The sequence below is a fragment of the Coffea eugenioides genome, chromosome 2 (assembly GCF_003713205.1).
Source record: "Coffea eugenioides isolate CCC68of chromosome 2, Ceug_1.0, whole genome shotgun sequence".
Taxonomy (NCBI): domain Eukaryota; kingdom Viridiplantae; phylum Streptophyta; class Magnoliopsida; order Gentianales; family Rubiaceae; genus Coffea; species Coffea eugenioides.
This window is the reverse complement of record NC_040036.1, coordinates 70843548-70868515: the sequence shown is the minus strand read 5'-3', so window position 1 is coordinate 70868515 and position 24968 is coordinate 70843548. Positions and strand designations below refer to the sequence as shown.

Sequence of the window (24968 nt, the reverse complement as noted above, 5' to 3'; positions counted from 1 at the left end):
GCCATTTTCATCATGTTGTTCTGCTGTTCATGAAGAAAAACAACTTAGTAGAAGGTATGCCTAAGTTAGATGAAGAACTTCCTACATGTGCTGCTTGTCAATATGGGAGGCAATCAAGGCTTCCTTTTCCCCAAAATACAACTTGGAGAGCTACACATAAGCTGCAATTGATACATACAAATGTAGGAGGCAAAAAACACCATCTTTGAGTGGTAGTAAGTTTTATATTCTCTTCATTGATGATTACACTAGAATGTGTTAGATTTATTTCATGAAATTCAAATCTGAGGTTGCTGACATCTTTTGGAAGTTTAAAGCGTAGGTTGAAAATCAAAGCAGTTGCAGCATACAGGTGATCAGGTCCGATAATGGAACTGAATATACCTCAAAAAAATTCAACAAATTTTGTGAAGATGCAGGCATAGAGCACCAACTGACAGCCCCTTACACTCCCCAGCAAAATGGAGTGGTGGAGTGTAAAAATAGGATGCTTATGGAGATGACAAGATGCTTGTTGCATGATAAAGGGCTGCCAAAGAAATTTTGGGCGGAGGCTGTGAATACGACAATTTTTTTACTAAACAGATTGCCAACAAAAGCTCTACAGAAAAAGACACCATTTGAAGCATGGTATGGCTGCAAGCCAAAATTGCTTTATCTAAAGACCTTTGGTTGTTTGTGTTACTCTTATATTTCTCAGGTTAAAAGAGACAAGTTAGACAAGAAAGCAGAGCAGGGGATTTTTGTAGGCTATTGCTCATCTTCAAAGGCCTACAGAATCTACTCACCACAAAGCAACAAAATAATTGTGAGCAGGGATGTTAAATTCCTTGAGTCAGACAGTTGGAGTTGGGAAAATGAAGATAAATTTGAATTGCAGGTAGAGAATGATGATGTTGATGAAGAACCTATTAGAGGAACCAGATTACTCTCTGACATTTATCAGAGATGTAATGTTGTTGTTATGGAGCCTGCAGGATATAAAGAAGCTGCAACTGATCAGAAATGGATAGTTGCAATGAAGGAGGAGCTCAAGATGATAGACAAAAACCAAACTTGGGAATTGGTGGACAGACCTACACACAAAAAGGTGATAGGTGTCAAATGGGTTTATAGAACCAAACTCAACTCTGATGGTTCCGTAAACAAGCACAAGGCAAGACTTGTCGTTTAGGGATATGCTCAGATGTTTGGAGTAGATTTCTCCGAAACGTTTGCTCCAGTTGCCAGATTAGATACCATATGAATGTTGTTGGCTCTAGCTGCACAAAAGGGCTGGCTTATACATCAATTAGATGTTAAGTCGGCTTTTCTAAATGGATACCTGGAGGAAGAAATCTTTGGGGAGCAACCTGAAGGATTTGCTGTTCAAGAAAAAGAAAATAAGGTGTATCGTCTAAAAAAGGCATTGTATGGTTTAAAACAGGCACCGAGGTCTTGGTACAGCAGAATTGATGCACACTTGATGAACTTAGGCTTTGAAAAAAGTCTGAGTGAATTTACCTTGTATATCAAAAAGGTTGATGGTGAAATACTTGTGATATCTTTATATGTTGATGACCTTCTTGTTACAGGAAGCAGCAATGAGTTGATTGATAAGTTCAAAAAGGAGATGGAAGATGTCTTTGAAATGACTGATATTGGTATGATGACATTCTTTCTTGGTATGGAGATACAATAGAAGCAAAATGAATTGTTTCTATGCCAGCAAAAGTATGCAAAGGAGGTCCTGAAAAAATTTAATATGGAAGGGTGTAAATCAACTGCGACTCCAATGAATCAAAAGGAGAAGTTTTGCAAAGAAGATGGAACTGAAAAAGTTGATGAAGAGCTGTATAGAAGCTTAATAGGCTGTCTAATGTATTTGGCTGTAACCAAGCCAGATATCATGCAGGCAGTGAGTCTGTTATCAAGATACATGCACTGTGCTAGTGAAATTCATTTTCAAGCAGCAAAAAGGATTTTGAGATACGTTAAAGGTACTGTTGATTATGGAATAAGGTTCAGTCAAGTTAAAGATTTCAATTTTCATGGTTTTTCTGATAGTGATTGGGCTGGATGTGCTGATGATATGAGGAGCACCTCAGGTTACTGTTTTACTTTTGGGTCTGGAATCTTTTCATGGTGTTCAAAGAAGCAGGATGTCATAGCTCAATCCACTGCAGAAGCAGAATATGTAGCTGCCGCTGCTGCTGTGAATCAAGCACTTTGGATAAGAAAACTCATGACTGATCTACACATGAAACAGGAAGATTGTACTTAGATATTTGTTGACAACGAGGCTGCAATTTCTATTTCCAATAATCCAGTGTTCCATGGCAGAACGAAACATTTCAAGATAAAGCTTTATTTTTTGAGAGAACTGCAAAATAAGGGAGAAGTGTAGCTGATTTTCTGCAAAACAGAAGATCAAAGTGCTGATATCTTTACAAAGGCTCTTCCCAAGGAAAGATTTGAGTTTTTGAGGCAAACACTTGGAGTATGCAGTTCCAAAACCAAGGAGGAGTGTTGAATAGCATGATTTGTGGAACTGCTAACAGATTGCAGCAGTCAGTTATTCACTTTGCTATTTTTAGGCAATAGATAAGTCAAAGTACTTGATATGATTCTGATTCTAGGATCTTATCTCTAGCAGATTTTTTTCCAGATTTTCTCTAATTTTGTTTTCTTTATGCGATATAAAAGCATGGCTTATGACTCAATAAAATCAGACTTCTGCAATACAAAAGTATTCACTCTTGCTCTACTTTTTCTACTCTAATACTCCAACATATGGTCACGTAGTTGTTGGACAAAATTCTAGTTGGTGGTTTGTTTTAGTTTTTTGTTATTTTTTCATAGATATATAAGAGTTTTTTTAGATCTATATATTACATTTGGAATTTTTGGGGTCTTCATCTATATGTTAGATTTGAAATTGTCTTTTCATCAGATTTTAACATTGTTTTGAACTTAAACCAGTTCGATAACATATCTAATGGAATAGACATGCACAAATATTTATGGAGCAACTCGTGCAATTGGTTAGATTTGACGGCTTGTGATTCATAATGTAACATTTCTTGTTTTGTAATTGTGTTAAATCTAATGATTTTTCAAATCAAATATATTTGTGACATTTTTCATGTATTTTATGTCATTAGTGTAGTTTTCTTTGTCGAGCAAATCGTGTTGAACAATTTTTAACTTGTTTATTAATAATATTGACTTCTTTTTATAGAAAAAAATTGAAAAAAAAATTAATGAGTTAATGGAAAATTGGGTTTTACCCATTTTTGCTTCTAACTCCCTACCAATCATAATTTCTCTCTCTTCTAACAACTTTTATCTCATTTAATAAATGTAAATTATTCTTTTATCCATATATGGTAACTTTGTTTAGTACAAAGTTAATGTTACATTGGTATATTCATTTATTTGATAAGAAGTAATAAATTATTAATGTAAAGATAGATTTCTGCTTTTTTTTTGTCTTGAATCAAAAATGAAATTTAAGTATGTGTATAATCATATGAAAATCTCAAAACCATCTCCAAGAATACACGTTATTTCTTTTTCTTTTTTATATATTATACTATTTAACGAAAATTAACACATTGCATAAATTTGCATATAAAGTTTATAAGGACTAATATGGTACTTAAATGTTTAAGATACATTAATTTTTGAGTAAATCTTATATATACTAACAATGTATACAGTACACCGTCGGATCCATAACATGTGTAAAATTAGATTTTAAATTTAAATTTTACACATTATCATTCATCCAAAACTAATAATGTATACACTGTCAGTGTAGAAAAACTTAATTCTTAATTTTTTTGATGTAATTATGAATAGTATGCAAAAGTATTGTTAATGAATTATCTATTGATCCATCATTAATCGAATAAAAAATATTCCGTGCTAATGGTGCAATCCCTCTATTTCAACTCACCAACTATTTGACACATGTAGTACCAAGAATCTATAATCTAATTTAATTAATTGCAGAAAAATTCTAAATTCCTTCTTCTTGTGTTAACTAATGTAGCACATACTTTTGTCGTCATGATGTTAAATATTGTTTTTATTTCTTCAAAATATCTTGGTCAATGTTTCATACAGAAGAAAAAGAATATTCTGTCGATTATCCTTCCGGTACTATCATACTTTTAGAATTCAGAAACAAAACTAGGTACGATAACATCATAACACACGTTCCCAATTACAAAAGAATAAATACGAACAACTAAGAAAAATTAAAAAAAAAGGTCATATGAAATTGGAATAAATATTTATATAGCTGGCCAGCTACGTGTCTTTATCATTGTGTGCCCAGCCTCAAATAGAACCTAAATCCAAAGGGGAAAAAATAGAGAAGAAGAAGAAAATTAAGCACGAATTTAATATAGAAAGAAATTATAAAGGGACAACAATAATTGACTTGACCTATCACTAGCTTAGCTTATGCATTCTAATTGTGGGATGATACTAGGCTAAAAGATAATGTATATGTATTTTGAAAGCATTACAACCTCAGTCTGGAATCGTTAATAATAATAATTGGCCATCGTCTAAAAGGAAGCTTGTCTTGACATTAAGGCCTTTTTAATAATCCACTTAAAACTCACAAGATGCATCTACACCCCATTCCTTCCGATGAAACTAGCCAACTTTTTCAGCAAAGACAGAGCATTTTCTCCCTTGGGAAAGAAGAGATTGAAGACATGATCTTCCCCTGCAACATCCACAACCTCCACATCTCCAGCCCACTCACTCTTCTCCAATGCTTCTTTGTAAAACCATCCCCTATCCTTCAAAATATCTTGCTCAGCAACACAGACCAGCACCCTTCTGCAGCCTAGCCTGGAAAGATTTGGTTCCATCACAGGATTCAGCAATGGATCATCTAGCCCTGTGGTATTTGGGTAAACAAAATGCCAAGCGGCCTCAACATAGGACTTATCCCAAAAAGAAAGATGTCCCTTTTTCTCCAATCTTGTGGCTTCACTACCAACTGGCTCTTTGCCCCAAAAATAAGGACAATTGAGAAAAATCCCTTCAACATTGACACCTTTCAGCTTCTCCAGCCCGACCTTTAAGGCCATGTTGTGTGCTATGTTACCACCAGCGCTATCCCCACCAAGAAACACCCGATCAAAATCAGCATAGCCCCTGAGCCATGCCTCAGGACCCTCCCCGTTTAAATGCGAAGCGACCCATTGGAGTGCAATCCAAGAATCCTCAAAAGCAGTCGGTAAAGGGTGCTCGGGAGCGAGGCGATAGTTTACTGAAACTGCTACAACATCAGCTTCTGCAACTACTGCATTGAGGTACGTATGATAAAAAGGGGAGAAGGCGGATTCGACGAAAAAGCCTCCTCCATGGAAGTAGACCAGAAGAGGAAGTTTTGTTCCCTGTTTGGCTTTCTTGGGCAGGTAAAGCCTTCCAGAGATGTCCAGTTCTGGTGAAATTTGCACATCTTTGGATTCAACACCGGTTTCTTGATCCACTGATGCAGCTACAATGTCTTTCCCTGCTAATCTTTCCACCCTGCCGCCCTTGTATACTCGCATTAAGGGAGAGAATTCGTGGAGTATCTCAGTTGAGTTTGAGGCCATTGTTAGAAGGTGTACAAGTGAGAGGGCGCGCTTGGGAGGGATTTCAGGAATGAGAACAATATATAGCCGAATGCCCGGGAAAGCTTTCATAAACCCAAGTTAAAGGATTGAATAAACAAGATGCTGGGGTCCCAACCAAACACTAAAATAAAAGGTTGTGGGGTAGATACTAATAATTCTCTCCCTCCCATTATTAAAACTGTCATGCTTTTTATTTGAAAATATCTCAAAATATTTATCATCTTATCAAATTCAGAACTATTTTTGGTTTCCTCTTTCAATGATATTCCTATCTTTATCTATATTTCATTTTAAATTCAAATTTAAATTTTGGAGAGCAACTTTGGAAACAAATCTATTAATATCACCGTCAAATCACTATTGTTAAAAGTTGAAATCCCAAAATACAACAAATCATTCGGGACGAAGGGAGTAATTGCCTTTCACGTAAGCAATTAGTTCCATACATATAATCTTCTTTGGCATCCCTTTTTTTCTAATTTCTTTTAAGTTCCTAATTACAATCACTCATGCCTTATCATTCAACTCAATCCAACTTTTTCTCCACTATTTGACACTTAAAATCTTCAATAGTATCCATTCTGTAAGGGTGAAAATATCTCAAATTTAGGGATAGAAGAATAATGTTTGATTGAGAATTTAATCGCATAATTTATTTCTATCGGGATGCATTTAAAGTTAACTATTGAGTTCGTCGTGTAAATATAGCGTTAATGGTTGAAAATCGTCCACAATTTTCAAACTTATGGTTATAAATTCTTGCTTATTTCTACTCAAACGTATAATGTGTATAATCTTGCTATTTTCAAGAAGTAAGAATAGTTGCACCGCAAACAAACTGTGTCACTTTAAGAGTCACAAACACATAAGAAACTTCTGTTTGGTTGAGAGTTTAAAGAACAGCGTGAGTGTTTATTTGTTTATGAGTTATATTAGATAGGAACCAAAATAGGGATAAACAAAGAGAATAAACAAGTAGTTTAGTTATATTTAAAATAAATTTCATGTTTAGCTATATTAAACTACAATTAATTCTTAGCCGCCCATTCGTTGATTAAAAACGTTTTTCCTATCTCAATATTTAATTCTGCCGCCGGAACTTTTCGTCCCTCCGTCTCTTCCAAAGGTTAGCATTGGTGGTAGTTGTAGGTAAAGTAAATTTAAAAAATCTTATATCAGTCCGAAACAATTACTTAAACGTGTTTAGTATTTGATTCAGGATCAATGACAAAGTTTCACGTGAAATCTCACTAGTCAAGTTTTGCTCAAACACCTCAATAAAGCATGTGTGATTTCAAAAAGTAAGATTATTCATATGAGTAATCAATTAATAATAGTAATGTGATTGTGTATTAGTAGCAAGAGAGAATGGTCAGAAAAAGGAGGAAAAATATAACAACAAACATAAGAAGAGAGAGTAAAGAAATAGATGGGAAAAAAAACAAGAATAGGAAATGGAAAACCGAAAATAATTGAATATCAAGAGGGAATTCGGATTTGTCATAAAACATTGGGACATGGGCATTATAGGCATAAATCACAGTTTACTCCTACGACTAATGTACCACTCGGTAATGCACGTACCAGCCAACCCAAGTTTTGGGGACATGAACATGCATAATAAGACAGTCAATTTAACCAAATTAATCTTCAACCCCAAACTTCTTGTAAAAAAAACTACATCTAGAATTTTCATGGCTAAAGAAAGGTCATCGTAGAGCTTTTCATCTTTCCTGTATGTAAGACATCTATGCGTTCTTGGTGTTCCCAAAAAATTTTTTTTGTTGGTCACTCTTTATTTTTTTCATTTTTACCTCCAAATAATCAGATATAATCACTATATGTTCATTTTAAGGTGTTAATTTTTTGAAAAAGTGACGTTAAATCGAGAAAAATATATATGTGCACAGAAAGTTATTAATTTTTAGTATATGCGTTCACATATTATGTTAGATATCAACGAGTATGCACTAGACACTATTAGAAGAACCCATCATTATACGACCACCAAATGTCATTACACCTAAATTTGATACATTAATTGCTTATGGTTATGGTAACTAATTATAACTATAGCTATTTAGAGAAAAGAATGACATAAAATCTATAATCTTACCTCTAAAATGTGATTATATTGTTAAAAGAATTATTTTTTACAAGCATAACTTAATTTTCATAAATTAGTTTAACTAATAATTAAATTTTTATTACATGGCACTCGCATGTGTTGACTAATAATTGTTTACCTTTGAAGGTTCATTTACGCAATTGAAATAATTTCCACCAATTAATGAGCATTTTTTAGCAATTTAAATTTCGTGAGTTCTCACTTGAATTCATCAACGTTTCCTTGAGTGCATTCAAGGGTTTCTTCTAAAGTTCTCTAGATTTATTATCTTTATTTTTTTTATAAGCGAGAGATCTTAAACTCAAAATCTCTTATTTACACCTGCATAATAAAGATTTGTATCTATTACGTATTCTATTACATAATGGAAACACCCTATTCATAGATTATGAACTTCGTCTCAACTGTCTACGAATATTTAGTGCTCAAAAATGCACCTTCTATTTATCTCAGTTTTTACCCAGATCATTATCTGCATTTTGTTCCTTCAGTTTTGGGACGCTAAGAAACTTGATTACAAAAGGGAGAGACGCATAATCAATTTCAACAAACCATGAATTTCTGAAAACATTGGAGGCCTTTTTTATGCCAAGTCAATGGGAGTAAAAAAATAAAACGACGAGTCATTAGGACCTTTTTCGTAGAAACCATCATGTATGTATTTCTTGTTTGTAAAGATTATTAACAAGGTCACTGTTGTTAATTGATTTCCTCCTCAAAGTTCCTTGAAAAAAAATTTTTGGTTGTTAAGGAAAGCGCAAGATTATGCTGTTTAAAGCCATGCACGTGTCATGACTAAAACTTGCAACTAAAAGTCATCCAAATAAATCATTACACATCATAACTAAAAGTTGCAACTGAAGTAGTCCACCAAGGTCCACAAACTAACTTTGTAGTTTCACTCAATTCTTAAAAGATCTGAAAAGAAAAACAACCACCCAGTAACCAATTTCCTATCTAGTTGGCTCAAGCCGCAAAGCATCGCTAAATCCTACGCTACTACCAACCCAACATCCACCGCCAATACAACCTGCTGCACCAGTTTAAGGCATGCACGACTAAACCTATAATGTGGTACAGTAATTCGGTGACTTGCTTTACATGTCTTCTTACTATCAGTCATGAAATAATTTTGTCGCCTCCTTTTTGCCCTCGGATTTTTTATGTGATACACAATCTGTCTTACTTGAACGTTTGAATTGGTTCCATAAATGATTATCAGTCCAACTCCCATATAGATGTCATTTTTATACAACTATATATTGAGTGTGTCTTTGTATCATACATTGAAACTTTCGTAAAGAAGTATCTTCTTTTAGTAGTTATAAATATAGTGGACTTAAAGTGAGTTCAATTATGCTAAAGGCAACAACCCAAGTGTCATGTGCACCAGTTCAAGAGAATTTTTGGGGGCTCGCGCCCCAATTTGAAAGGAGTTTTGGTTTAGCATCAAACCAAAAGAGCAAATCATGGGCCTTTGGACCATTAAATATTTAATGATATTTAGGTTCTTTTGTGTTTTCAATTTTAGGTGCCTTTTGAGGTTAAGAATTATTTTTTAAGGTTTTGTACTATTTCTTTTGTACTCTCTTTCTATTCTAGTAAATCTGTTATCCCTTCATCCGTGGACGTAAGTCAATTGGATCGAACCACATAAATTTCATGTTTCTCTATTTGATTTATCTGTTTTATTATTGTCATTATTGAGTTGTCAAGAACCCTATTATTCTCGTTGGTCAATTTTCTGGGATCAGACCTAACAAATTGGTATCAAAGTTTTAGGTTTTGGGTCATGGTTAGATTTTGGGGTCTTGATGACAATAATAGGTTTTGAATGCTACAGAAAGTGAAGAAAAAATTTTAATTGGAGTTTACTTGGGTTTTGAAGAAGAGTTATTTGGTCCATTAGAACTCATTGAGGGTTTTGAAAAGAAGGTGGAGCAAGATTACTATGTTTATGGTTTTAAAACTGTTGGGATCTGTTGAACCTTTTGTGAGATTTGGCCCGTTGGGACCTGTTGAGCCTTTTGCATCTTGGTTCGTTAGTGGCTCATTATGGTTCGTTGAAATTCATTGGGACTTTTATGGAAAAGGTGGAGTTTGTTTGTTATTTGTTTGCTATTTACCGATATTGAATACATCCTAAAGTAGAGATTTGTTGAGTGTGTTTTTGTATTCCAAATCGAAACTTTTATAAAGAAGTATCTCCTCTTGATAGTTACAAATATAGTGGACTTAAGTGAGTTTAATTGTGTTAAGGGCACTAGACCAAGTGCTATGTGCACCAGTCCAAGAGAGTTTTGGAGGACCGGCACCCCAATCTGAGAGGAGTTTTGGTTTGGTATCAAACCAAAAGAGCAAATCATAGGCCTTTGGGCCATTAAGCATTTAGTGATATTTAGGTTCTTTTGTGTTTTTAATTTTAGATGCCTTTTGAACCTAAGAATTATTTTCTAGGGTTTTGTACTCTCTCGTTTGTACTCTCTTTCAGTTATAGTAAATCTGCTACCCCTTCACCCGTGGATGTATGTTAATTGGACGAGCCACGTAAATTTCGTATTTCTCGGTTTGATTTCTCTGTTTTATTATTGTCATTATTGAATTGTCAAGAACTCTATTATTCTTGTTGGTCAATTTTCTAGGACCAGACCTAATACGATATATACATATATATATATATGAAAGTATTTATTTTAATCAACTATTTTTATTCTCCTAAATGGCATGCTTAATTGAAAAAAACCCAAACAACCTTCTCTCCACTATGCTTTCTCCATAGGAGGGAGATTTTGACGTCAAGTCAAGGTCTCTTTCTCTCTCTCTGTTTTTGTTTTGAATAAATCTTTCTTATATTGATAGTGTATACACTATCATGGTTGGATCTATAACATATATGTAAAAGTTGAATTTTAAATTCAAATTTTACATATTTGTCATTCATCCAACACTAACAATGTATACACTATCAGTATAGGAAAGATTAATCCTTTTATTTTATATTTAATAAAACCTTTTCTAAAGTATTTTAGGGCTAATTACTCAAAATATTGTCTAAAAAAAAAATCGGACATATATTGGTCTGATAGTGGGTGCATACAAAACTATTGCTGCCGGGCTGAACCAAATTAAAAAAAAAAGAAGGGAATAGTAGCTGCGGGGCTGTGAATAAATTTTTTTTTTTTAAAATTTGTGCTAGTGCTGTCGGGCTGACACTGCCCGGCAGCGACTGAAAAGGTTAAAAAAAAAAAACTGCCGCCATTCAATTGCCTAGTTATTTTCAGTAGGTGTATATCCTAATCGCAAGAAAGCAGGAAGCCAGAGAAAGGGAAAGGAGGAAGGTGACTGGGGGGCTTCCATGCCTTAAAAAAAAAAAAGGAGGCTTCCAAACTGGGATTCAAGAATTAGGGACAAACATTTAAGGTGAAAAAAAAAAAGAAGGGTAGAAAACATTATTAATGTCAATAGTAATGTTACAGAAACACATGTTAAAAATTTTTTTTTGTCAGTATTCTGAGTAATTAGCCACAATTGGGACCACAAAAATCTGGACAGAACAAAAAATTTTAATCCGAGAGTGCGAAATACATATGTATTTATGCATATAAACTGTCAAATTAATGTAATATATTTTTAAAATTATTTGGAGGAGGACAAATAATTAAAAATAAAAAAAAATTTCCAAAATTATATTTTAAGGTGAAAAAAAAATTAAGATTTAGAATTTGGGTAGCCGGTAGCTCGTGTTCCGTCCTTCGGAGCAATCCGTCTTCACTTGCTTTGCTTTTTATGCTTCTTGCTAAATGGAAATTAATCTCCAAAAACAATAAATAACTAAAAAGGAAATTGTTCGGAGCATAGTACAAAAGCAGGCTGGCTTCCTTTGCTTGGAACACGGTATCGAAGTGGCCGCTGAAAATGGAGAAGTGAAATATATTACTATTGCAGCCAGCGGTGCCGCAATTTATGTATTGTTAAAGAGCTCAGAAGGGAAGGGAGGACGGCGCACTTTGGAGTTTGGATGGACCGGGAAAAAAAAAGGAAGGAAAAATCGTTCAAAACGTCCCTCACATTTTACAAGATGATTTTTTTAGTTCTTTATTTTTAAAAGTGTAATTTTTCGTCCCTTACAAATTCACATTGATCAAATTTAGTCCCTACCTAGATTTCCGACTAGTTTTTAATCAGAATCTACCATGTGACTTGCATGTAATCATTTTTTAAGGGCAAAATTATCAAATTAAATTTTTACATAATCTGATTCATAGTTCCTCACATTTCACAAAATGAATTTTTACGTCCCTAACATTTTATAAAATAAATTGTTTTGTTTTTGACATTTCAGAAAACCCACGTATATGTATATTTGATTTTACCTGAATAGTATGAATAACACGTAATTTATCTTTATTGGATTTCAGCTAAACATGCTAATCGTAGTTATACACATGCTATTCAATAGATATATATATAGAGGTTTAAAACTAATAATTTTGTTTGAAACCCATGTATATATTTATATGATTTCACCATTTGAACCTATTCAATATTTGTAACCTTTCTCTTTTGGTAATAATTTATTTATTGAATTGCATAATAAGATCATCTAATTAATGGGTCCTAACTCAAATTCTATAATTGTGCTAACAAATTTCAGTTTAAATCTGTAATTTCTACTCGACACTTTTAAGACCAACAGTTAAATTACTTGCCTTGTGATTGTTTTAAAATTTGAAAGTGCCAATCATTTATTTCTTTTGTTTACTTTTTCAATCCAAATTTAATTTGATATAAACACTTGATAATATTTAGGATTAAATGTCTTCTTTATTTTCAAATTTCGAGTAAAAGAAAATGAATATAAGTGAAAAACTAACAATTTTTTTAAACCTATGTATATATCTATTTGATTTCACTTGAGTAGTATGAATAGTATGTAATATATATCTCTATTTGATTTCTCATGCTATTCGTACTGTTCAGGTGAAATCAAATAGATATATACATAGATTTAAAAAAAAATTATTCACACACATGATCAATAAAAGATGAAAAATTCATTTTGAAAAATGTGAAGGATGAAAAAATTCATTTTGTGAAATGTAAGGGACAAAAAATTTTATTTTATGAAATGTGAGGGATTATGAATTGAATTATATAAAATTTGATTTGATAATTTTACCCTTAAAATGTGATCACGTGCAAGACACGTGGTGAATTCCGACCAAAAAACTAGTCGGAAACCTAGGTAGGGATTAAATTTGACCAATGTGAATTTGTAAGGGACGTAAAATTATATTTTTAAAAGTGAGGGACGAAAAAAATTATTTTATAAAATGCGAGGGACATTTTGAACGATTTTTTAAAAAAGGAAAGAAAAGAAAATAGAGCAAACAAAGAAAGCAAAGCTGCAATAAGGCAAGATGGGAGGGGAAACTACAGGGAGCGGCTCAAGTTACTTGGATGCTCTCCAGCCGTCCCATCTTCCATCGCTTACGCCTCTTTCTTTCATGCACGTGGGGTGCCCACTTCAATTCTATCGGCAGGCAGACATACAGCTGGCTCCCCTGAAAATGTTTTTTTTTGTTTTAAAAAAAGTGATCTTTTAAAAAAAAAAATTATGTCAGGTGCCGGACTGTGTCAATAGATTGATACCACACTCCTGTCAGAATCATAAGTGTCTGACATTTCTTTTTCTTTATCAATATTCTAAGTAATTAGCCGTATTTTAGTGGGAGTTTTCTTCTCTCCTAAACTATTCTAGTGTATGTTTGTTTTAGTTTTTTGTTGTTTTTCTTAGATCTAAAAGTTTTTTTTTATTTATATGTTAGATTTGGAATTTTTTAGGTCTTCGTCTCTATGTTAGATCTGGAATTTTTTAAATCTTCTTATTAGATCTCAACATCAGTTTTGAATTTAAACTAGTTGGATAGCATATCTAATGGAATAGACATGCACAGATATTTATGGAGCAACTCGTGCAATTGGCTAGATATGATGGCTTGTAATTGATAGTGTAATCTTTTTTGTTTTGTAACTATGTTTAATCTAATGATTTTTTAAATCAGATATATCCGTAACATGTTTTGTGTATTTTATGTCATTATTGCAACTTGTCAAATCAACTTTTGTTCTTAAGCAAATCGTGCTAGACAATTTCAAACTTGTCTATTAATAATATTGACTTCTTTTTATAGAAAAAATTTGAAAAAAAATTAATGAGTTAATGGAAATTTGGGTTTTACCCATTTTTGCTTCTAACTCTCCTCCAATTATAATTTCTCTCTCTTCTAACAACTTTTGTCTCATTCAATAAATGTAAATTATTCTTTTATCCATATATGGTAACTTTGTTTAGTACATAGTTAAATGTTACATTGGTAAATTCATTTGTTTGATAAGAAGTAATAAATTATTAATGTAAAGATAGATATCTACTTTTTTTTCATCTTGAATAAAAAATGAAATTTAAGTATTTGTATTATCATGAGAAAATCTAAAGACCATCTCCAAGAATACATGTTATTTCTTTTTCTCTTTTATGTATTATACTATTTAATGAAAATTATCGCATTGTATAAATTTACATATAAAGTTTATAAGAACTAATATGGTAGTTTTAAGATACATTAATTTTTGAATAAATCTTAAATATACTAACAGTGTATACAGTACACCGTTGGATCCATAATACGTGCAAAAATTGGATTTCAAATTTAAATTTTATATAATTGTCATTCATCCAAAACTAACAATCTATACACTGTCAGGTAAAAAAAATAATACTTAATTTTATTTGATGTAAATATGAATAGTATGTAAAAATATTTTTAATGGATTATTTATTGGTTCACAATTAATCGAATAAAAAAATATTCCATGCTAATGCACGAGATAGATACTGGTTAAGTATTACTCGTACAACGCAATGGGTGCAATCCCTCTATTTCGACTCAGCAATTATTTGACACATGTATTACGAAGAAGCTAATTTACTTAATTGCTGAAAAATTCTAAATTCCTTCTTCTTATGTTAACTGATTTAGCATGTACTTTGGTCGTCATGATGTTAAATATTGCTTTGATTTCGTCAGAATATCTTGGTCAATGTCTCATACCCAAAAAAAAAAAAAAAAATATTCTCTCGATGATCCTTCCAGTACTATCATACTTTTAGAATTTAGAAACAAAACTGGGTACGATAACATCATAACACACGTTCCCAATTACAAAAGAATAAATACGAACAACTCTAAAATATTTTTTTTAAAAAAAAGGTCATATGAAATTGGAATAATATTTATATAGCTGGTGAGCTACGTATCCTTATCATTTGTGTGGCCAGCCTCAAACAGAACCTGAATCCAAAGGGGCAAAAAATAGAGGAGAAGAAGAAGAAAATTAAGCACGAATTTACCATAGAAAGAAATTATAAAGGGACAACAGTAATTGACATGACCTTTCAATAAGGTCAGATGTAAAATATTTTCTTTGGGAAAATAATTTCATTGGAAGTCTTTTTCTGGAAAAAAGTTTTGTTTTCTTTCTAATTTTCATCTGTTTGGTTACTTTTGGAAAACATTTGTCCTCATGAGTAATTAATTCAATTCCTCACCCTATCAAGAAATCCTCTCCCGTCGGCCGTCTCCGCCATTGCTCTCTCGTCTCCACCACAAAAAACAGGGGAGCCTGAACTCCCTGGTGGTGCTTGGAGGGGGGCCTCCCCAGAAAAGGCCTCCCCAGGATTTGAACCCTTGACCTTAAAGGTTCTCGGGTTGAAATCCTGGTACCCATTGGGCTAAGTAGCTCAATGGGTACCAGGACTTCAACCCAAGAACCTTTAAGGTCAAGGGTTCGAATCCTGGGGAGGCCCCCCTCCAAGCACCACCAGGGAGTATAGGCTCCCTTACTCCCTAAAACGGTGCCGAGGTGGACAAATCCACAATTGGCCTCCACAGAAGATGACAACGAAATAAAACCAACTCTCACAAGAATATTTTTATTGCTAAAATTCTTTCAAAGATCTAGAAGATCTCGGATTGAAATTTCCAAAACAAAAGTTGGACATTGTTGGTGATATATAGAATTAGTTCATCTCTCTCCTCCGTGGCCAATCTTAAAAGACTTTCTTCCTCCTATAAAAGTTCCTCTGAGATCTCTTCTTTCTTTATGCCGCCACTCTCCTTGTTTTGTCTCTCTAAATCCTCCCTATTTCTGTAGAGCTTAATTGTTTCTGTAAGTCCGACGCAGATGCAATGGGATGTGCGATAGGTTGGATTGCGTTTCTGTGAGAGGAGGAATAACATGGAATGATGAATACAGGTATTAATGATGTTTTGCCGAAAGATATCGGACAATCCCACTTGAACTATTTCCTATGGCCTTTTTATTTCTTATGCTGATGAATGTAACTAAGGACAAAAGGGAAAGGATTAGAGGGTTGAAAATAACTTCAGTAAGTTTATAAGTGAAGTTAGTTTACACTCACTTATGGAAAAGATTTTGCAAGAGAAATCATTTTCTCAGTGCTAAATTGAACCAAACAGCCGAAATCACGAAAAATATTTTCTGGAAAATCTTTTCAGTCGAAACAAACAGACTCTAAGTCTCACAAACTCCAAATTGGCCTCTTGCAAATTAAATACACAGTACTTGTGCTTTGAGATATCAGGGACACGATATGAATTTAACCAACCCCTACTAATGCTGCTCAAATAACAATTAATTTCAAAGTACAATAAGGAATGCAAGAAATGTAATCTTAGCATCTTAAGTAGTTATTTTTTTTTTTAGAAAAAATTTGGATTGATTCGATTTCGATCAGTACTACAGGTTAGATATGCTCTTGTGGCTGTTTATAAAAATTTTTATAGATCATCCATCAACACAATTCTTACATTCGAATACACAACCTTTTATGAAGAAGTATCGTCCATTCTTACTAACTCAACTAACTTGTATTAGTAAGTAGTTATTGATTAGTTGAACAAAAAAAAATAGGAGTAAGTTCCATGTCTAGAAAAGCTATTTCCAGTGGACTCGTAATAGACAGCAGAAAGTTAATGTAATTTTTGCGCTACTTCTTTATTCAGGGTCACGTTTTCTAAATTTTACCGACAAGTAAATTCTCTGATCGAAGTACGTCTTGGTGTTTTGGTACAAAAAAGCCTTTGTGTTAATTGGTGAGGTGCGAAACAGTGCCGAACTGAACCTAATGCAATAAGTTATGAGGGCACTGTAGAGTGTAGACTCGTACAGCCAGCGGCTAAAGTTTGTTTGAACGCTCCATATATAGCAGTCCAAATTGCCTTGATTTCTTGGCGGGTCTAGCTGGCTAACAGAAGATGCATGACTAATAAATAAGTTGGCTCAATTGATAATAACAAGTCATTCTTTCATTAAAAAATATGTGTTTGAGTGTTACTATTGATATAAGAATGGTATTGATGGACGACCTATAAGAATCCTGATAAGTAACATATGATTTTGGGAGCATATCCTAAGTCATGATGGTGATTAGAATCAAATTTATTTAAACTTTTAATTACCAAAAAAAATAGAGAGAGAGAGAGAGACCTTTCTTCGATATCTTCAAGGTCATTGACCACGGTAGCTAGCTAGGCGCCACATTTGAAGCATTATTCATCAAGCAGACATTGGTATATCTAGCTAGGTGCCACATTTGAAGCATTACTCATGAAGCGGCTATTGTATATCACTAGTAGATCATGAAACTTTTTGTTTTTTAGTAGATCATGAAACTTACCACTAACCAACCAAGAATTGCATGAATTGTTGTCTTGCCCTTCTTAAATTTTTTGGCCGAATTCTCCTTGAAATCCATTTGAAGCCCTTTGGCTTTGGGAGACATAATACTTTTTCTATTCTTTTTTGTTGAGAAAAATATAATAGAGACCAATTAGGTTTTCTCCTCCTCTCTCTTAAGGCCTCAAACTAAAATTTAAAGTCAAAATCAAACTCTTGACCCCTAACTGTGATTGTAAACCCCGCATGTAGTTTAGGCCATTTGATTGAAACGATTCCCAACCGTGTGGTTTAAGCAATTGATTGCAATAGTTCCCAACATAACACTTATTTCACCATCTAATGGCGAAGTCAATGGCGGGAGGAGGCGAAGAGCGAGTGGAGGGAGGAGGGGAAAGAGGAGGAAAAGGGAGATGGCAGCCAGTTAGGTGGGGCGGTGGAGGGTGGTGGTGGGATCTTTCTTTTTTTTTTTTCGCATTCATTTTGTTTGGGTAATTTTATAAACAGAGAAGTTGAATAATTGACTTTCCTAGGGATATCTTTGAATTTTGAACTTTCCCTAGGTATACATTACTTATTATCATTTATATCTCAACATCGAATAGTGATTACTTCCAAAAAAAAAAAAATTTTCTGGCTCGTAGTAGGAGATGCAAAAAGGTTAATTACCAAAGCTACCTTGCTGGTCCATTTATGTTGAAAAGCAAGAACTTGTGTATGGCAAAGCTTTTTATTCTCAAGATTGAATTGAACTTTCAATAGACACATAAATCATCCAGGAAATGACGCTAATCAAAGTGGTTATATATCCACTTAAAACTCACAAGATGCATCTACACCCCATTCCCATTGATGAAACTGGCCAACTTTTTCAGCAAAGACAGAGCATTTTCTCCCTTGGGAAAGAACAGATTGAAGACATGATCTTCCCCTGCAACCTCCACAACCTCCACATCTCCGGCCCACTCGCTCTTCTCCAATGCTTCTTTGTAAAACCATCCCCTATCCTTCAAAATATCTTTCTCAGCAACACAGACCAGCACCCTTCTGCAGCCTAGCCTGGATAGATTTGGTTCCATCACAGGATTCAGCAATGGATCGTCTAGCCCTGTGGTATTTGGGTAAACAAAATGCCAAGTGGCCTCAACATAGGACCTACACAAAAAAGAACTGGCCTCAAGGTGTCCCTTTTTCTCCAATCTTGTGGCTTCACTACCAACTGGCTCTTTCCCCCAAAAATAAGGACAATTGAGAAAAATCCCTTCAACATTGACACCTTTCAGCTTTTCCAGCCCGATCTTTAAGGCCATGTTGTGTGCTATGTTACCACCAGCGCTATCCCCACCAAGAAACACCCGATCAAAATCGGCATATCCCCTGAGCCATGTCTCAGGACCCTCCCCGTTTGAATGAGAAGCGACCCATTGGAGTGCAATCCAAGAATCTTCATAAGCAGTAGGTAAAGGGTGCTCGGGAGCGAGGCGATAGTTTACTGAAACTGCTACAACATCAGCTTCTGCAACCACTGCATTGAGGTACGTATGATAAAAAGGGGAGAAGGCGGATTCGACGAAAAAGCCTCCTCCATGGAAGTAGACCAGAAGAGGAAGTTTTGTTCCGTGTTTGGCTTTTTTGGGCAGGTAAAGCCGTGCAGAGATGTCCAGTTCTTGTGAAATTTGTACATCTTTGGATTCAACACCGGTTTCTTGATCCACTGATGCAGCTACAACGTCTTTCCCGACTAATCTTTCCACCCGGCCGTCCTTGTATACTTGCATTAAGGGAGAGAATTCATGAAGTATCTCATTTGACTTTGAGGCCATTGTTAGACGGTGGACAAAGGAGAGGGCGCTCTAGGGAGGGATTTCAGGAATGAGAACAATATATAGCCGAAAGCCGGTGAAAGGTTTCATAAACGCAAGTTAAAGGATTGAATAATGAAGATGCTGGGGTCCCAACCAAACAGTAAAATAAAAATCAAGGCCGTGGGGTAGATTCTAATAATTCTCTCTTTTTCACAAGTGTCGCGCTTTCTATTTTCGATTTTGGAAGACAACTTTAAAACAAATTTATTAACATCGCTCAAATCATTCGTCCCATTAAAAGTATTGTGCTTTTCATTTTAAAATGTTTCAAAATGTTTATCATTTTATCAAAGTCAGAATTATTTTTGGTCTCCTTTTTCAATATTATCCCTTCATTTATCTATATTTTATACTAAATTCAAATTTAAATTTTTGAGAGTAACTTTGGAAACAAATCTATTAGTAGCACCATCAAATCACTATTATTAAAAAGTTGGAACTCCAAAATGCGACAAACAATTCAGGACGGAGGAAGCAATTGCCTTTCATGTAAGCAATTAGTTCCACACATATAATCTTCTTTGACCCCCCCCCCTTTCTAATTTTTTTTTATCTTCCTAATTACAATCATTCCCACCTTGTCAATCAACTCAATCCAACCCTCTCTCCACTATTTGACACTTAAAATCTTCAATAGTATCTATTCTGTAAGGGTGAATATATCTAAAATTTTGGGACAAAAGAATAACCTTTGATTGAGAATTTAATTGCGTAATTTACTTGTATCGGGATGCATTTAAAGTTAGAATAAATCTTCCTATACCATTAGTGTAAACCTTCTTTACATTGATGGCTCACTATATTGCACCACCTCATTAATAAAGATTGGCAATCTGTTATAACCAGTAACCATCACCTATTACCAAATATAAATATTTGAATGATAGATATCTCATTTAATTAACAGGATATGGAGCCGCATAGCAAATTCCACGGCATTCATCATCACTAGTAATTCACCTCTTTTTTTGCCTCTTCTTTCTCTTTCTATTGTATTATAGATTTGCAATCAAGTTCCTCCACGATCAACTCAAAAGTGGGATTACAGGTTAGACTTCTTTAATCTCTCTCTCTCTCTCTCTCTCTCTCTCTCTCATACTTATGATGTCTTTCATAAACCCACTTTAACTTAATATTTACAAAGTGTAAACCCTAATTCAATATTTGTTCAAGAAAGATGAAATAAATATGTCCAAAAATAAGGAAAAATAACTAGGTTCCTCTTTTTATTGCAAAATTATAGTGTAGGTCGATTCAACTATGAGAGACGAAATCTTGGAAATCCTTATTAAATCTGTTTGGAATATTTCAAAAGTGGCTGTTTTTATTCTCGTGTTTACTGAATTTAGTGAAGCTTGTGTCTTTAGTTTGGTATTGTGGTTGCATATTTCCAAAAAACAATCGGTCCCTTTGATAAAATACTATTCAGTGGCAACATATCAATTAGTAGTAGGATCCTTATGGTTTTGTAGATCATTTTATCTAAAAAAAAATCCCAAATTTTATGGATGAATTTTCACTAGAGCCTATAACCATTCGCCAAATCTATTTAATGACAGCCATTTTCTAAAGAAAAATTATTACATTTTTCAATAATATTTCTATCTCACATATATCAAATCGCTACAGTAATTTTTCTACAAAAAATCTAGAAAAATGCAATCCAAACACAACCTTTAATCGTCCACAATTTTCAAACTTAAGGTGTATAAATTCTTGCTTATTTCTACTCAAACTTATATAATGTGTATAATCTTTGCTATTTCCAAGAAGTAATAATAGTTGCACCACAAACAAACTCTGTCACTTTAAGAGTCACAAACACATAAGAAACATCTGCTTGGTTGAGAGTTTAAAGAATAGCGTGAGTGTTCATTTATTTATGAGTTTTATTAGATAGGAACCAAAATAGGGATAAACAGAGAGTAAACAAGTAGTTTAGTTATATTTAAAATAAAATTAATATTTAGCTATATTAAACTATAATTAATCAATGGTGAAAAAGTCTATCACGTTGTCTCAAGCTTACCAAATTTTCTGGGATTTACATTGCAAAAATTTTAGGATTCATATTTTATGCAAGACGATAATTTCCATACAAATAAGAGTTGTATACGTTACCTACGGCCAGCATATTTTTCTTCCAGACTAGCGTCAAAAAGCTCAGCCGCCCATTCGTTGATAAAAACGTTTTTTCCATCTCACTTTTCAACGCTGCCGCCGGAACTTTTCGCAAAGAGAAGAAGATGCTGCCCTCAGCCCTCCCTCCGTCTTTTCCAAAGAGTCAGCATTGATGGTACAGTAAATTTGAAAAATCTTATGGCAGTCCAAAACGATTACTTAATGTACTTAGTATTTGACTCAGGATCAATGCAAAAATTTCACGCGAAATCTTACTAGTTAAGTTCTGCTCAAACACCTCAATAAAGCATGTGTGATCTCAATAAGTAGATTATTTTTATGAGTAATCAATTAATAATAGTAATATGATTGTGCATTAGTAGCAAGAGAGAATGGTTAAAAAAGGAGGAAAAAATAAACAACAAACATAAGAAGAGAGAGTAAAGAAATAGATGGGAAAAAAATCAAGAAGAGGAAATGGAAAACCGAAAATAATTGAATAGCAAGAGGAAGAAAACATTGGGGCATGGGCATTATAGGCATAAACTACAGTGTACTCCCAAGACTAATGTACCGCTCGGTAATGCACATACCAGCCAACCCAACTTTTGGGGACGCGAGCATACATAAAAAGACAGTCAATTTAACCAAATGAATCTTCAACCCTAAACTTCTTGTGAAAAGAACTACATCTAGAATTTTGATGGCTAAAGAAAGGTCATCGTTGAGCTTTTCATCCTTCCTATATGTAAGACATCTATGCGTTCTTGGTGTTCCCAAAAAAAAATTTTGTTGGTCACTCTTTATTTTTTCATTTTTACCTTCAAATAATCAAATATAATCACTATATGTTCAGTTTAAGGTGTTAATTTTTTGAAAAAGTGACATTAAATCGAGAAAAATATATATATGTGTGCAGAAAGTTATTGAATTTTAGTATATGCGTTCACATAGTATGTTAGATATCAATGAGTACCCATTAGACACTATTAGAAGAACCCATCATTATACAACCACCAAATGTCATTACACTTAAATTTGATACATTAATTGCATATGTTATGGTAACTCAATATAACTATAGGTATTCAGAGAAAAGAATGACATAAAATCTATATTCTTACCCCTAAAATGTAATTATCTTGTTAAAAGAATTATTTTTTTACAAGCATAACTTAATTTTCATAAATTAGTTTAACTAATAATTAATTTTTATTACATTGCACTCGCATGTGTTGACTAATAATTGTATACCTTTGAAGTTCATTTACACAATCGACATAATTTCCACCAATTAATGAGCATTTTTTAGCAGTTTAAATTTCGTGAGTTTATTGCCACAACAATAGTCTTCCTCTTAAAAAATATTTACAAACTAATTTAGTTTCAAAATTTATTTCCTTATTAATCTAATTGTTGCCATGTGGACTTTAAATATGAAAAACTAATCACGCTTAAACTTTCAGTCTTATCTTCTTTAATTTGGAGAGGAAAATTCCCATTAAAATGTCAATAACTACTCTTAAGAGCTTAATTGTTAACTCACATTAGACAAATCCTTAATTATTTTCAATAGTTCTAAATTTGCTACTTCTTCTCTATTTATTACTCATTGTCTACCACAAGAAAATTCTTAATATATTTGAAAATTTCTTAAATAATCATAGCAACTAAAAATATTTTCTTGCCATGTGTATGATGAATTGCCATAGATAAACTAAAAATCTTTGGAGATCTATTATGTTAATTCATCATTTTTCTCAGTTAGAATGCACAATGATAACTCTTCCAAATATTGATTATTAACTAATCTCGGTCTTAATTCTAGTGCTAATCATGACTTGCTTGGGTTCTCTGTGATGAGTCAAAAAATGCAAGACTTTTTTTTATTTCTCTTTTCCTTTAAAATGGAACTTTTATAATTCACGTTAAACAATTATCATTATCTTGAAATACTTACGAGTGTGTCACGCAATCAATTTTCCAAAATTTCTTGAAATGTATAATGTCAAGAGTTCACCGTGCATTTAATTGCATGTAACAACAAATAAAGAAAGAAACTTGTGATCTAGCTATCAAGCACAATGCTAGGGAGGAATAATAGCAACAAAAGAATAAAAGCGAGATATAACCAAAAGATAAGATATATATATATATATGTAACATGTGCTTGCTATCTGATGCGGTGATGCCATAAGAATACACAGTTTTGTTTTCAAGGAATAACATGTGAGACCGGCATTATTGTTTCCATGAAAGGGTAAATTTCTTCGGCAAAATTGTTGTAATTCAAGGGATAGTTGATAATTTTATAGCATTAATGAATATGTATTTACTTTCCTGGGGCACCAAATAGAAACGAAAAAAAAGCTTGTAATATGAGGGAAAAAAATAATTACAAGTGATTCTTTTCTTTTAATAGGGATCCTATGTGGCAATAAATGGATTAACAAGGGAATAAAAATGGAAAAAGAATTACTTTGGGATTATTCTTTGACAAGTAGATTGTTTTGGCCAAACACACTGAATTTTGTTCCGCCAACTAAAATTTCAATTAAGTTTACAAAATTCGGACACAAGCAACAGCCATGCAAGTTTTCAAATTTTTTGCTCCTAATATAAATTCATAACCTTGGATTTTTTTTTGTTATTTCATATCATTTTTAGTCGGTTTCTTTATATCTGCTTTATTCATCCCAAGCACCAAATTTCTTGACAAAAAAATTTTTTTTTTCCCACATAAAGGAGAAAACTAAACAAGAACTTTAACATAGCCATTGTCCCAAGCAGTCCTCTCGATTTTATTTTTGATGTAAAAAGAGAAACTGCCTTCTGTACTTATCGCCATGTGTTTTTTGTTTTCTTTACTCACCAACTTTCTTCCTTATTAAAATTTACTTTTATATTCTGCTATTGCGAGTTAGTATAAAATTGCTTATATTTATGGATTCATATCAACATCAAAAGATTAGGAAACTTGTTCGAAATTTTCTTGTTTCCATATTGCTTAGATTTTTGGATTAGTATAAGATTGCTTAAATTTATGGATTCATATTTTTAAAACTTCGTTAAAATTTGGGTTTGTTTGACCATTCAAAACATTCATTTTTAGGTACCAATCATCTAAGACTATAGTGAAGCAAAATGTCGAAAGTGAATACTAAAGAAGAGCCAAATCTATTGCCTCCTATACCAAATTCTTAGTAAAAATATAGAACCTTCGGATGTGACTGCAAGTTTGTACAAAATGACTGGCTTTTACATTTACTTTAGAATGCATGAACGCATGCAAATAGAGTTAAACTTGGCATTTTGCCTACTCAGAATTTTTTCACTATTAACCACTTTTTAAAAAAAAAAATTGATAAGGGCCAAAAATTGTCCAAAACTTTGAAAACTTGAACACAGAACACTAAGAGGATAGTTTAAAAAAGTGGGAGAAGAGTGCAATTGGAATAGTTTAAC

At 33.3% G+C, this 24968-nt stretch overlaps 2 protein-coding genes across 2 annotated transcripts; both read right to left on the bottom strand.

Moving 5' to 3' along the window:
• Positions 1 to 4625: 4625 nt before the first annotated feature.
• LOC113760166 (probable carboxylesterase 12) lies at positions 4626 to 5606 on the bottom strand. The gene has a single exon (XM_027302736.1). It carries the CDS (start codon positions 5604 to 5606, stop codon positions 4626 to 4628), a length of 981 nt encoding a protein of 326 aa, XP_027158537.1.
• A 12646-nt stretch (positions 5607 to 18252) lies between these two features.
• On the bottom strand, positions 18253 to 19340 carry LOC113760164 (probable carboxylesterase 12). The gene has a single exon (XM_027302732.1). It carries the CDS (start codon positions 19338 to 19340, stop codon positions 18351 to 18353), a length of 990 nt encoding a protein of 329 aa, XP_027158533.1. The 3' UTR covers positions 18253 to 18350.
• Positions 19341 to 24968: the final 5628 nt, after the last annotated feature.

Excerpts from the sequence above, each read along its gene's own strand:
- LOC113760166 (XM_027302736.1), bottom strand. The coding sequence starts at position 5,606 with ATGGCCTCAAACTCAACTGAGATACTCCACGAATTCTCTCCCTTAATG.
- LOC113760164 (XM_027302732.1), bottom strand. The coding sequence starts at position 19,340 with ATGGCCTCAAAGTCAAATGAGATACTTCATGAATTCTCTCCCTTAATG.